This window comes from Sinocyclocheilus grahami, unplaced genomic scaffold (assembly GCF_001515645.1).
Source record: "Sinocyclocheilus grahami isolate Dianchi unplaced genomic scaffold, SAMN03320097.WGS_v1.1 scaffold553.1, whole genome shotgun sequence".
Lineage (NCBI taxonomy): Eukaryota > Metazoa > Chordata > Actinopteri > Cypriniformes > Cyprinidae > Sinocyclocheilus > Sinocyclocheilus grahami.
The window spans coordinates 798,325-813,096 of NW_015505732.1; the positions used below are offsets into that span (position 1 = coordinate 798,325).

The following is a 14,772-nucleotide window of genomic DNA, read 5'->3' on the forward strand; positions in this document are numbered from 1 at the left end:
CAAATGAAGTTCAAAACAATAAAATTACAAACAAACAAAAATTAAGTTTTGATATATTTACGGTAGGAAATGTACAAAATATCTTCATGGAACATGATCTTTACTTAATATGCTAATGATTTTAGGCATAAAAGAAAAATCTATAATTTTGACCCATTCAATGTATTGTTGGCTATTGCTACAAATATCCCCCAGCGACTTAACACTGCTTTTGTGCTGCAGGCTCACAAATATTGTTTCTACACTGTCGTCTCTCCGTACCTCTAATCTTCTGAATGGTTAATGAAATTACAAAGAAGCCCTCCATTTACTCTAAATGTGTGTTGTTCAAATAAATCAGTGGTTTTGTTTTACACCCCATCTCTCTCTACCTCTGCCATGTCTATTTATCCATTCATTTTAGGCCTGAGAAACATCCTACCTATTACTACCGCAAAAGTCCCAATTGTGAAGTTTTACCACACCAAAACTGGACTAGAGGGAGATATAAGCTTGTACAATACACTGGTGAGAGAATAAACCCGACACAACACTATTAAATGGACGTTAAGGCCAATAAGTATCGCAGTTGTTTATTGCGCTGATATTTCATAAGAAGAGAGCCCTCATGTGGCTTCTGTAAAAATGATAACATTGTTCCTTTCTTATCACAAATGTTTAAACTTCAATATTTCGGCATAAGACAAGTACTCTGCTTGTTTGGATTCCTTCATGCCCCTTCGTTCATAAAAATTTATTTATTTATTTATTTTTTATTACAAATTTTAATTTGGTCGGACATCTTGTCATTAAATAGCCACTGCAGCATCTAAAGCTTGATTTTTGAAATGTAAATAAATTGCTTTTGTGATTTAGATTGACGTGTGCTTGCATGCTGAAATAAATTCCTTTATTTATGCTAGTTATTGCCCACTTCTGCTCTCTAAAGATAACGTTTTTCACACGCACCACATTTGTTAATTTCATGCTTATTAATTCAGTAAATTTACGAGAGTCATTTTATATTACCGTATCATATTATGTCTTTCAGATATATTTTGTTTGTGTTTTTGTTGCTCCAGATATCAAACTCGAATGTTAGGTATTGCAAGAAGTCAGAAGTGACTGTCTGTGTTCATCAATCAAGTCAAATCAAGTATTTATATGTAGATCACATTAAAGTCAACTTAAGATCGTTACTTCTAACTAGCATTAAAAGCAGGACTGACAAAAATGATTGATATCTCCCAAAAATCAATTTTATAGAGGCTTCAGTTTTGGGATCGGTGATCGAGGCTGTCATTTGTAATGCTTAGTGAAAAGATGTCATCAAACAAATATTTTAAATATCACATATTTAATACATTGTCTTGTTTCAAAGTTAATTTGGAGAATTATTGTTAAAATGTATTTATGATCACAAATTTCGGTGTTAGGTGCAATTATTTGTGCTTACAGAAACGTGCGCAGTTAATTAGAATTAATCGAAGTTAAAGGGGTCATATGATGCTGCTAAAAAGAACATTATTTGGTGTATTTGGTGTAATGAAATGTGTTTATGCGGTTTAAAGGTTAAAAAAACACATTATTTTCCACATACTGTACATTATTGTTTCTCCTCTATGCCCCGCCTTTCTGAAACGCGTCGATTTTTACAAAGCTCATCGATCTGAAAAGCGAGGTGTGCTCTGATTGGCCGGCTATCCAGTGCGTTGTGATTGGCCGAATACCTCAAGCGTGTGACGGAAATGTTACGCCCCTCACCATACTGTGATGCCCTGTCCCGGCCGGAGCGACGAGACAAAAACATGAAAACCCATTATAAACGAGGCATTTGTTGCATCCAGTGGAGACATAATTACTGATTATAAAATGTTATACTGTCATTTTATGCGTTGCGTATCGCGCCGCATAAACATAAAACTATGTCTGCACTTGTGATCAGAGAAATGACAAACAACAAGTGCTACTCTACACTGCCCAAAACTCACGTTTGAATCGTCAGTGGCAAATCCTTTAAATATGAAAACGTACTTACAGGCTGTGAGTCAGCATTATTTGTCAGCATCATAGACTGTATGGGGTCAGCATGTGCGGTGAAGGGGAAACAAGGGAACTGAATTCACCGGAACAGCCGGCATTGTAGGCTACTCTCACAGGATCAGGAAACAGTCCTCCGTAAAATGCGCTGCACACATCTAGGGATGGAACGATTACCGGTTTTACGATAAATCATGATAAAATGCCCTGACGGTTAGTATTATCGTTTAAAATGTAATTATCATCAAAACCGTGTTTGATTATTGCGATTTTGAAAACTCGCGGTAAATCCTGTCCAGCCAGCATCAGTCTGACGCAGAAGCAGCATGCAGTGTTGTTGTTGTTGTTTTTTGCACGAGACGAAATGGCGGAAGGCAGTGACAGCGCTCGGGAGATTTTTCAGCCATCTAAGAGGACCAAATCGGAGGTCTGGTCGTATTTTGGCTTTTACAAGAGTCCTGAAGGCAATTTAATCAAGGATGGTCACCCTGTCTGCCGATCTTGCAAGAAGAAAGTCGCTGCAAAAGGTGTCAAATTTGCTCAGTCATCTTCGTGACCACCACCCACTGTTATATAGCAAGTGCAAGGAAACTTTTACCTCAATACCAAAACTAACTGGACAAAAAATATTAATATAATTTCACTTGTAATTAACGCAAAGCTGTGATTCTTTTTAATTATTATTATTATTAGGGCTTCATGTTAATGTTAATTTAATGTTTATGCTAAAAAAAAAAGTGCATACAGCTGCTAATTGTGTTTGTTGTTTGTTGATTTTCAAATATAAAACTTATTGAAATGTTTTCAGTGTGTGTATCAGTTCTTTTTGAACATTTTAATCTCATTTTAACAAAACCGTGATAATATCGATAACCGTAGGCTGTGAGTCAGCATTATTTGTCAGCATCATAGACTGTATGGGGTCAGCATGTGCGGTGAAGGGGAAACAAGGGAACTGAATTCACCGGAACAGCCGGCATTGTAGGCTACTCTCACAGGATCAGGAAACAGTCCTCCGTAAAATGCGCTGCACACATCTAGGGATGGAACGATTACCGGTTTTACGATAAATCATGATAAAATGCCCTGACGGTTAGTATTATCGTTTAAAATGTAATTATCATCAAAACCGTGTTTGATTATTGCGATTTTGAAAACTCGCGGTAAATCCTGTCCAGCCAGCATCAGTCTGACGCAGAAGCAGCATGCAGTGTTGTTGTTGTTGTTTTTTGCACGAGACGAAATGGCGGAAGGCAGTGACAGCGCTCGGGAGATTTTTCAGCCATCTAAGAGGACCAAATCGGAGGTCTGGTCGTATTTTGGCTTTTACAAGAGTCCTGAAGGCAATTTAATCAAGGATGGTCACCCTGTCTGCCGATCTTGCAAGAAGAAAGTCGCTGCAAAAGGTGTCAAATTTGCTCAGTCATCTTCGTGACCACCACCCACTGTTATATAGCAAGTGCAAGGAAACTTTTACCTCAATACCAAAACTAACTGGACAAAAAATATTAATATAATTTCACTTGTAATTAACGCAAAGCTGTGATTCTTTTTAATTATTATTATTATTAGGGCTTCATGTTAATGTTAATTTAATGTTTATGCTAAAAAAAAAAGTGCATACAGCTGCTAATTGTGTTTGTTGTTTGTTGATTTTCAAATATAAAACTTATTGAAATGTTTTCAGTGTGTGTATCAGTTCTTTTTGAACATTTTAATCTCATTTTAACAAAACCGTGATAATATCGATAACCGTGATAACTTTGGTCACTATAATCGTGATGTGAAATTTTCATACCGTTACATCCCTGCACACATCTGAATATTTGGGTTGAAGTGTTCTGGAACAGTGTTGTAAATACAACTTAACCACTGATTTCTAGTCGTGTCCTCTTTTGGAAGACCAAACAAAGTAGTTTCGCTTTCACTACGAAACACACGGCGTCTTCACGACATGGCGGCGGCGGCAACAATACTACAGCGAGAATAAAAGTTACTTTATACAGTTTTTTTTATACAGTTACATTTACTAAATATTTTTCATGTAATATATTTTTAAATGAAAACCAGTGATATTTATTACATATTACAGTGGGTGCTTAGTATAATAACAAGGTACTAACCTTGAACCTCACTTTAAACCCATATTAAGTCCAAGGAGTTAACTTATATTACTCACTAGCTTCTGATGTAAGTCTGCTGTAAGTGCACATACTGTCAAATAAAGAGCAACTGAGAGTTTTGCATTTGATATTCCTCAGGCTTTGCACAACACGCAGTTACTGGCATCATACGCTGCGATTGACGCTCGGGTGAAGATCCTCTGCTACGTCATGAAAGTGTTCGCTAAAGTAAGTTCGACACGTTCATTAAATATCGTAGAGATGGTACACATCAGTGGCTGCGCTTGAAGCTAGTTTGAGAAAGAAAGTTGCTTTTGGAGGAAAGCTTGTGCATCGGGTTGAATGAGATGCATCACAGATTTCTGATGTGGAGAGCGATGATTGTGTTTTCAGGTCTGTGATATTGGCGACGCGTCCCGTGGGAGTCTGTCTTCATATGCCTACACCCTAATGGTGCTGTACTTCCTTCAACAAAGAAGCCCCCCTGTTATCCCAGTTCTCCAAGAGGTGTCTTTCTGGACCATTATAACTTTCTTAATGAATAAATTATTTAAATGCAAGGTTACAACTCTTACAACACTTAATGCAGTACTTTAACCATTAATGTACAAGCACATGTGAACACCAAAAATGCATTCCTACGTTTATTCCTTTAATGTAATTTAGAAGTGCATCAATCCATAAAAAGATATTTCTATAATCCTGATATATTTCAGCATAAATAATAAAAGGTAAAAATGTGAATAAAGGTTCAAATGGAACATTTATGATTATTTATTGTAAGTCATGTTGTCTAGATTCTTCTATATTGTATTAAGTACATCCTAAAATACTGTATTTTGTGTATGTTTTTGTAGATGTATGTTGGGGAGAAGGAGCCTGTAGTTCTTGTCGATGGCTGGGATGTTCATTTCTTTAGTGATCTGAAGAACTTGGTGAGTGAGATTATTTTAATAGAATAGCTGATTGGAATTTTAAAGTGTTATAGTGTGATTTTTAGATATGTTTTAACCCTCTGGTGCTCTTTGGTCACTTTTGAAGGAAAAATTTTCTGTTTTGAATTTTTAAAAATCACATCTTCATCGGAATGGTACGAAACTTGGTGACTTTTATGGCATTTGGAATGTGAACACACAAAAAATTCGTAAAAAAAAATAGACACACTCGTGATCTTTGGTCAAAAATGACCGACCATAGGAAATTAATGGGAAAACTGGTCAAAAACTGACACTTCAAATCAACATTAAAAAAATAAATAATCTAAACCTTTAGAAAAAGTTGTCTTTGAGAATGTCTAAATATATATCCAAACCCACAACTGAATAAAAATAAGTATTTATGTCTAAAAACAATTAGAGAATGTATAGGCCTTTTATGTAGAGCTACTGTATATAGGAATCTAGTGGCTAAACCATGGAATTGCATTTGTTTTTCTTATTTTACTCCCACCAGATGGCACTAATCTGGCTTCTAAAATGGGATTTTAAAGGCATTGACTCTATTTTAACATGAAATACTGCATTCATTGAAAAGTAATATAAAAATATATTTTAAAAAATGTTGTATTATTTTCAATGGGCAGAAATTCATCATAATTATTGCATAAATATTAATTAGTGCCATGAAATGATCTCAAAATAAAAAAGAAAAAATATTATTGAACAAAAATATATTACATTGATTTTACTGAGGCGAAAAAAAGTTACATTTCAGGTGTCCGGTCACTTTTGACCGTAAAGATCACAAGTGTGACTCCCAAATGAGGAGCACCAGAGGGTTAAAAATAATGTGTTTGTTTGCTTAAAGTCATCCTGTGTGTGGAAGTGAATCTGAACTGGAGTTTGGCTTCTATATCAGTTTTATTATCCCGAATTATGCTTTTGTACAAAAACAACAAACATACTTTAATAGACTAGTGTAATAACTTTGCTTGCGCAATCTTCTAATCCAACTCTTTTACACCTTTTACAACCCTACAGAAGTCTTCAAAAGTCCTCAAAGTCTTTGATCTTTAGTGTGCATTTCTAGTCAAGTCTCTTTTGCTCACCAAAGCTGACTTTTTTGATCAAAAATACAAAAAAACAGCGATAATGTGAAATATTATTACAATTTAGAACAGCTGTTTTCTAGTGTATTCATTCCTCCAGTCTTCAGTGTCACATGATCCTTCCGTCTAAGATGCAAACATTTCTGATTATTACAAAATATTACTGTTTTACTGTATAAAAAATACTTTTTATAAAAAAGGCAACCTTAGTGAGAATTAGAGGCTTCTTTCAAAAGCGTTAGAAAAATCATAATTATTGCAATTTTGATGAGTAGAGTAAGTGCACTACTGTAAAAGTGATTTTATTAACAGTGGGATGAGTCAAAGTTTTACTTTGAACCCACAATATTTCTGGCCAGAGGAATGTAGTGCGTTTCATCCATGATCAAATTTAGTTCAAAAGGGGTCAGACAGTCATAAAGCATCCAGTGGAAACTGTTTATTTTTTTTCCCAAATGTGTTTTATGTGTGCCTTGAACTTGTGGTTTAATAGCCAATAAGTCTGGGATTGTTGTTGATTTTTCAGCATAAATACTGGCCGGGGTACAAGAAGAATAAGGAGTCGGTGGGGCAGCTGTGGTTTGGGCTGCTGCAGTTTTACACCGAGACGTTTGACTTCAAGGAGACTGTCGTCTGCATCCGCAGAAAAGAGCCTCTCACCACCTTCAAGAAGCAGTGGACCTCCAAACACCTCGCCATCGAGGGTAAGAGCAAACTACTGAGTGCTGAATATCAGACGAAGAACCTATGGATATGCAGCAATAACCTGTTACACTCTCAGAAAAAAAGGTACAAAATCTGTCAGTGAGTCGGTACCTTTTCAAAAGGTACACTTAAAGTACCTAAATGGCCCATATTAGTACCTTTTGAAAAGGTACCGCCCCAGTGACAGATTTTGTACCTTTTTTTCTGAGAGTGAACATGTACACTTTCAGAAATATAGGTACAAAAGCTGTCACTGGGGTGGTACCTTTTCAAAAGGTACACTTTTGTACCTATTAGGTTCTAATATGTACACTTTAAGGTACTTAAATGGACCCTTTAGGTACAAATAAACCTGGAGCACAAAACCAGCCATAAGGGTCTATTTCTCGAAATTGAGATGTATGCATCATCTGAAAGCTGAATAAGCAAGCTTTCCATTGATGTATGGTTTGTTAGGATAGGACAATATTTGGCCGAGATACAACTATTTGAAAATCTGGAATCTGAGGGTGCAAAAAAATCAAAATATTGAGAAAATCATCTTTAAAGTTGTTCAAATGAAGTTCTTAGCAATGCATATTACTAATCAAAAATGAAGCTTTGATATATTTACGGTAGGAGATTTACTAAATATCTTCATGGAACATGATCTTTACTTAATATCCTAATGATTTTTGGCATAAAAGAAAAATCTAATATTTTATTTTTTATTGCATTTTACTTCATTATTTATTATACACATTTATATAAATTATGGCTTGCACATTTAATCATGTTACTAGTCAGTAGCCAGAATTTCCACATTTGTAAAATATCATGCTTCATTTTGAGAGATAAAATGCAAGAGAGAAAACCACAAAAAATAACACATTTTGTACATATTTTATGACCTACTTAATTAAAGTAGCAGTAATGTAGTGCATTGCTTTTAAAACTGACATTCCTCAGCGCTGTGTGTGTTGCAAGATCGTAGTTGTTCATTTGTGTGTTTCTTTCAGATCCCTTTGATTTGAGTCATAATCTTGGAGCTGGTCTCTCACGGAGAAGTATGGCATGCTTTTGTTTTGCTTTATTAAAGTTTATATTCAGATGTATAAACCTTCAGCCACCGTATTCAGATGAAGCACCTGTGTTTAACTGCTGTTATCCATCAATTAAACCATTTCAGATTAATACCTGCATGAGCAGGTTTTTTTGTGTTCTAAGTGCATTTATAAATATATAGTTGTTGACTGTTGTGACTCTTCCCAGGCTTTTTGAAAACGACCCTTGTCTTGATATCTTGTCGTCTAACGCAGTGCCATGCATGCATGTTTTCTTCCGTGTGGCTGTTTGCAGTGGCGAGCTTCATCATGAAGGCCTTCATCAACGCCCGCAGAGTTTTCGGCGCCCCCGTCAGAGACTTCCCACCAGAGTATCCCAACAAAATGGTTTGTGTCCTTTATCTTGACCATGTAAATTCTGGGTCACACTTTAGTTTGGGGACCAAACAACACTTTTACCTCAACAGACTCATAATTTGCTGCTTATTAATTGTTAGTAAGGTAGTTGTTAAGTTTAGGTAAGGGATCTAAAATATGCTCATGCAGAATAAGACATGAATATGTGCTTTATAAGTGCTAATAAACAACCAATATGATAGTAATTTGCATGCTAATAAGCAATTGGTCCCTAAACTAAAGTGTTACCAAATTCTGTAAAACGGCTCACAAGTCATTGTACTTAATGTCTCTCTTGTGTTTGCAGGAGTATTTTTTTGACCCAGAGGTGCTGACGGAGGGCAAGCTTGCACCCAATGACCGCTGCTGCCGGATTTGTGGGAAGATTGGGCATTTTATGAAAGACTGTCCAATGCGAAAGAGGTATTATTGTAGAATATATTTTTTACCTTTAATCTTTATAGAAGGTGAAGTTCTTGTTCAACACTGTATTGTATGTTTGGAACATGCTTTTCTGCATTTCCTGCTGTAATGATCCATAAAGAGCATGCACTCCTGTTTAAAAGTTTGGGATCAGTAAGATTTTTATTATAGAAATTAATACTTTTATTCAGCAAGGACGCTTTCAGTTGATCAAAAGTGAGAGCAAAGACATTTAAATTGTTAAAAAATATTTTGATTCAAATAAATGCTGGTCTTTTGAACTCTCTATTCATCAAGGAATCATGGAAGAAAATATATATGTGACCCTGGACCACAAAACCAGTCTTAAGTGTCAATTTTGTTTATGCAAATTTATGCATCATCTGAAAGCTGAATAAATAAGCTTTCCATTGATGTATGGTTTGTTAGGATCGGACAATATTTGGCCGAGATACGACTATTTGAAAATCTGGAATCTGAGGGTGCAAAAGAAAATAAGAAAATCATCTTTAAAGTTGTCCAAATGAAGTTCTTAGCAATGCATATTACTAATCAATAATTAAGTTTTGATATATTTACAGTAGGACATTTACAAAATATCTTCATGGAACATGATCCTAATGATTTTTGGCATAAAAGAAAACTCGATAATTTTGAGCCATACAATGTATTGCTGGCTATTGCTACAAATATCCCCCAGCGCCTTAACACTGCTTTTGTGCTGCAGGGTCACAAATCACAGTTTCCACAAAACTTTGAAGCAGCACAACTGTTTTCAGCATTGATGATAATCAGAAATGTTTCTCGAGCAGCAAATCAGCATATTATACTGATTTCTGAAGATCATGTGACACTGAAGACTGGAGGAATGATGCTGAAAATACAGCTGCGCGTCACAGGAATACATTACATTCTAACATATATTCACATAGAAATCGGTTATTATAAATGGTAACAATACTTCACAATATTACTGTTTTTATTGTGTTTTTGATCAAATGCATTTACCCTCAGTGAGCAGAAGAGACTTCTTTCACAAATGACCCCAAATTTTTTAATGTAGTGCACATTTGCACGTTAAAATGAAAGACTTTGGATGCTTATAGTCTGATGTCGTTTGTGGTTGATTCATTTGTTTCAATGGTTTGCTAAGACAAAGACGTGATACTGATGGACGTGGTGTGAACAGACCCGATGGCAGAGTGATGACGGATGGCGAACGGTGGCGGCAGAGGGAGGAGAAGTGCTGTTATCTGTGTGGCTCCAGCGCTCACATCAAGAAAGACTGCCTGCTGGCCAAATCGTTAGGTAGCTGCGCTCATCACATTGTTTAAAGCACGGTTTAGTTCTGCAGGAATCGCTCAGTCGTCCATGTATTTTCTCTTTGCAGAATCCTCCCCAAACACACACCAAAGAAGCCCTGCGTCAGACAGGGACAGATTAGTATGTCTCATTCACAGTTATCATTATGTGCTAATACTGTAGTTTGGGCTTGGAGTTCAACATGAAGAGCTCAGTTGGATTCTTGTGTGTTTTGTAGGACAGTCCTCAGCAGGACAGGAAAAAGAAGCGAAAAGCAAAGAGGATGATTTTGGGGCCTGAAGCAGGTGAGCGCACTACATGGTGATTTATGCTGTGCTGAATATGTTTTTGTTTAATTCTGTGAATTTAGAAGTCTGTATATGTGACCCTGGAGCACATAACCAGTCATACGGGTCAATTTTGTGAAATTGAGATTTATACATCATCTGGAAGCTTAATAAATAAGCTTTCCATTGATGTATGGTGTGTTAGGATTTGGCAGAGAGACAAATGTTTGAAAAAAAAATCAAAATATTGAGAAAATCGCCTTTAAAGTTGTCCAAATGAAGTTCTTAGTAATGCATATTACTAATGGAAAATTAAGTTTTGATATATTTACGGTAGGAAATTTACAAAATATCTTCATGGAGCATGATCTTTACTTAATATCCTAATGATTTTTTGGCATAAAAGAAAAATCTATCATTTTGACCCATACGATGTATTGTTGGCTATTGCTGCAAATATCCCCCAGCGACTTAACACTGCTTTTGTGCTCCAGGGTCACAAATATGGCCACATACACACTGCAGCTAAATTCAGTTGTCAGTCATTTACAGGATTGACAACCACATTCTACTACAACCAAATCAACTGCCGAAAAATGCAGGTAGTGGTAACCACATTTACAGAAATTACACGCAGAATCAAACTGAACAACTAGCTGTTAATGTCGTATTTTAACACGTATCAGTTTCTTCTGTATTCTCGATGGCACATATCGACTCATTTGTGTTGCCAGATCTTACTAGAAAAAGCAGCAAATAAGAACGAGCCCATAATAAACTCAAATCCAAACGCGTTATCATAGCCACATGCCAATTAATTGTGACCTGCCTACTTTATTGACCCCATAAACTAGATCGCTTTATGAGCCGAACACAAAGATGCTTAAAGGGGACTTCAGATGCTAAATTAACTTTTACATGGTGTTTGCATATAAATGTGTCTCAGAAGTGTGTGGAAACAACCACCCTACAATGATAAAAATCCATTCACTCCTTTTGTTTTTAATCCCCCAAAAACCTAAACAGTCTCGATCATCAAGCCGTTTTGATTTTCTGAACGGTATGACGTCATACTGCTCAGGCCCCGCCCACGACCGCTGATGACTGTCCCGTATTAGCATATCTCCGCCCTCAGCCAGTTGTACGCATGTATGATTTCACACAAAAAGTGCTAAAAATGCACTGAATAAGCATGTCTAGTGTTTTAACAAGAATTGGAGTATGTCAGAAAAGAAAATGAAGAATCATAAATATGTATAGAAGATTTACCCGTTTAAACTTGTTTTTATTTATTCAGTTTGGGTTAAAGAATGGTGTATTATTAAAAAAACAAACATTATAAACAGCACGTTCTATATCGAAGTATGATTGACACGACATGATCGGAGCTGTTTTTGTTGTTTACCATTAGCACGCGAATCCCCGTGTTAAACTTTCAAGACTTTAAAACTTTCAAGTTTATAACCGACCTACTTCTAAAAACAAATGTATAGTAGTTTTTGTAAAGAGATATGTTGCGTTGGAGCCGCTTCTAGTGTGAATACTCTGGCGAGTCTGCATGCTGACGCGAAACTCAAGCTTGCGGTGTGAAACAGACCCATCAGAGCCACTGAGGACGCAGTGGATTAGTTTTGTTTTTGATGGTAACGCGCCACTGAATACACAAAAAACAGAGGAGAGGGGCGGGGTGAGCAGTAGCTCCTTACCATTTAGGGAGATGCACTGAAACGGTGTGAACAGAGCTGTTCTTGACAAGGTAAAAAGGGGGTTGTTTTACATGACCATTGAGGAATTTTAGCCAAAGTGCGTTACAGACATTTCATGAACACTCTTAAAGAATCATACCAACATCCGATGTCCCCTTTAATAAGCATTGCTTATAATAAGTGGACATGGCAACCCTTCAAGAGCACACTCCGCAGAGCAACCTTCCAAACATCAAAAACAGCAGATAACAAACGCACGAGAATGTTGCTGTGGTTACCATGGTGTCGATCAATGCAGTTTCGAAAGTGAGTTCTGTTCCGTTGACACACAAAACAATAATTTAGGGGATTTGCTCCCGTATTTAAAAGCAGTTTTCAGTCCTGAAACATTACAGTGTGTACTGTCCTACACTGTAAACACAATTTCGTACAATTTACGGTAAAAAAAAACCGGCAGCTGTGGTTGACGGAATTTTACCGTAAAAAATACGGTAGCAACATTTGAGGTTTTACGGTTTTAACTTAAATTTACAGTTAAATACCGTAATTTCATTAACTGATATAATGTTAATATACCAACCTATTGAAGGACTGAAATCTGTTTTGTAGCTTTGTAATACACTGATAACCACCAAATGCAGGAGGTGATGAGAAAGTCACATGACGAACCAAAGCCCATCACAAGCAGCTTTTAAATAATAACATATATAGAAGGTGCACAGTGTCATTCACACAAACACTAAACACCATCACGGTAACACACATGACACTGAAATAATGCAATAAGCATTCATTTAACAACATTAGGTGTAACACGCAACCCTGATAAGAGAAAACTAAGAAGAAACATAGTTATTCCAACAAAAAAACATAAAATTTGAAATGTAACGCAGGGAATTCTGGGAATGTCAATATACGGTCTGTTTCACGTCCAGAAACGGTATACTACTGTAAAATTACATGTAATGTCCAATACAGTTTTTCACCGTATATAGTAGAGGAATTTACCGTTAACCATTTAACAGGTTTTTACTGTAGCATTTTTACAGTCTTTTACCGTTAAATTCACGGTCATTTTTTACAGTGTGAGTGAGTCTGTTTGATTCCCTGCATGCAGAGCGCACATACTGTACACATTTAAACAGTGCATACTGCAGAAGAGTAGTGCTACAGTATGAATGATGCTACAGTGGTGTAAGTGCACTTGATCTCTGCGTCTGAGCTGCATTAGGACTCAGTGTCGGGCATTTAGCCAAGAGGTCCTCGCTGCAGCCTGTAGCACGATGACGTAGCTGGACTATATCCACTACGTAGTGGATATTTTACGCGCGTGCGCTGTAGTAGGCCTCGAATAAATTCATATTTTTATTTACATTTGATCATTTTGCAGACGCTTTTATCCACAGCGACTTAGTCTAACGACTTGGTCTAAGTGAAGTCTAACGCAGTACATGTAGCAAGGTTATTAACTAAAACTAAAACCATAAAAAAAAAAAACATTTCCCTTGAAATAAATAAATGTTTAGCTGAAATAAAATACAAAAAACCATAAGCTTATTTATTTCTAATTTTCGTTTAATTTAACTTGAAGTACTAAAATAACTAAAACTGCAGTTTAAAAAAATAGATAACTTTATAAAGACATTTAAAAAAAATAAATGACAAAAACACTAAAACTTGAACATTAAAAATATATATTTATATATATATTATGTTTTTAAAATGCAAGGATCGACTTCGTACCGAAGTCCAGGTAGTTTTAACACCACTAGTCTTCTGAAATAACACTAAAGACTGGTCTTTTTTATTATTGATCTATTTATTTGTTTGTTTTCCTCCTTCAGTTGATAAAGAAACCAAACAAAACTGTACAGGCTTTTGCTCAGACTTGTGCTCAGCCACTCCTGATATTCAATCCAACGCACTGGCGGATCGAGAGCTGTTTATTTGTCCAAAACCCCATCTGTGGTCATGGAGCAGCTGCTGTCTTTGCTCCGTATATAACTGATAATGTCATGTTTCTCTATCGTATTGTAGGTAGTCTTGCCAGCAGACATGCATCATTAAATGCATCTATGGAGAAGTGGAGCCCTTTCAAGTAAATCATCTAAAGAGAGGCGTTTCTGGATCTACAGCAGCCCGAGCTCAGTATTATCATAAACCCGTTAGAACACCTTGATTGATGTGCCTTGTATCGGTGTCTAATTTTTAGTTGAGTTTCTTTTTAACTGTGGAATGAACGTGATGTTTCTCATTCGATCTGTTTTTATTTTTAAATCAAAAGTCCAGTGTGAGTACCTTTTGTAATTTAGATTGTAGCCTCAATCTGTGCTTTAAATTTGCTTGAATAGTTTTAGTGAGAAATTTGCACAATCGTGCGTGTACCAAGAAGCATTTTATTTTGTATAAATTGTACATAAAGAAATGCTAGTTGCGGTCCGTGTATTTACAATTATGCTGATATTATTGCGCGTTCGTTGTCGAGCTGTTCATTGTGCTTTTTCAGTTTGTCAGGACTTAGTTGTTATGCTTTATTTTATAGTTTATATTAGTACTTCATTTTTGCTGAATGAATTGTGTATGTTTGGGGGAAAACGGCTCCATCGCCTACATTGCATTTGCTTCAGTGCCAATAAACAAAAAGAATTCCCTACATGTTAGTAATTTAACTCTGGTCCTCTTTTTTTTTTTTTTTTTTTTTTTTTTTTTTTTTTTAAAAAA

General features: G+C 36.1%; 1 protein-coding gene across 1 annotated transcript; it reads left to right on the top strand.

Moving 5' to 3' along the window:
• The first annotated feature begins 305 nt into the window (after positions 1-305).
• On the top strand, positions 306-14,275 carry LOC107556045 (terminal uridylyltransferase 7-like). The gene is made up of 12 exons (XM_016239035.1): positions 306-507; positions 4,281-4,370; positions 4,536-4,649; positions 5,000-5,077; positions 6,716-6,893; positions 7,893-7,940; positions 8,233-8,324; positions 8,641-8,756; positions 9,910-10,064; positions 10,147-10,199; positions 10,297-10,363; positions 14,089-14,275. The coding sequence occupies exons 1-12, from the start codon at positions 379-381 to the stop codon at positions 14,151-14,153; spliced, it is 1,185 nt and encodes a 394-aa protein (XP_016094521.1). The 5' UTR covers positions 306-378; the 3' UTR covers positions 14,154-14,275.
• Positions 14,276-14,772: the final 497 nt, after the last annotated feature.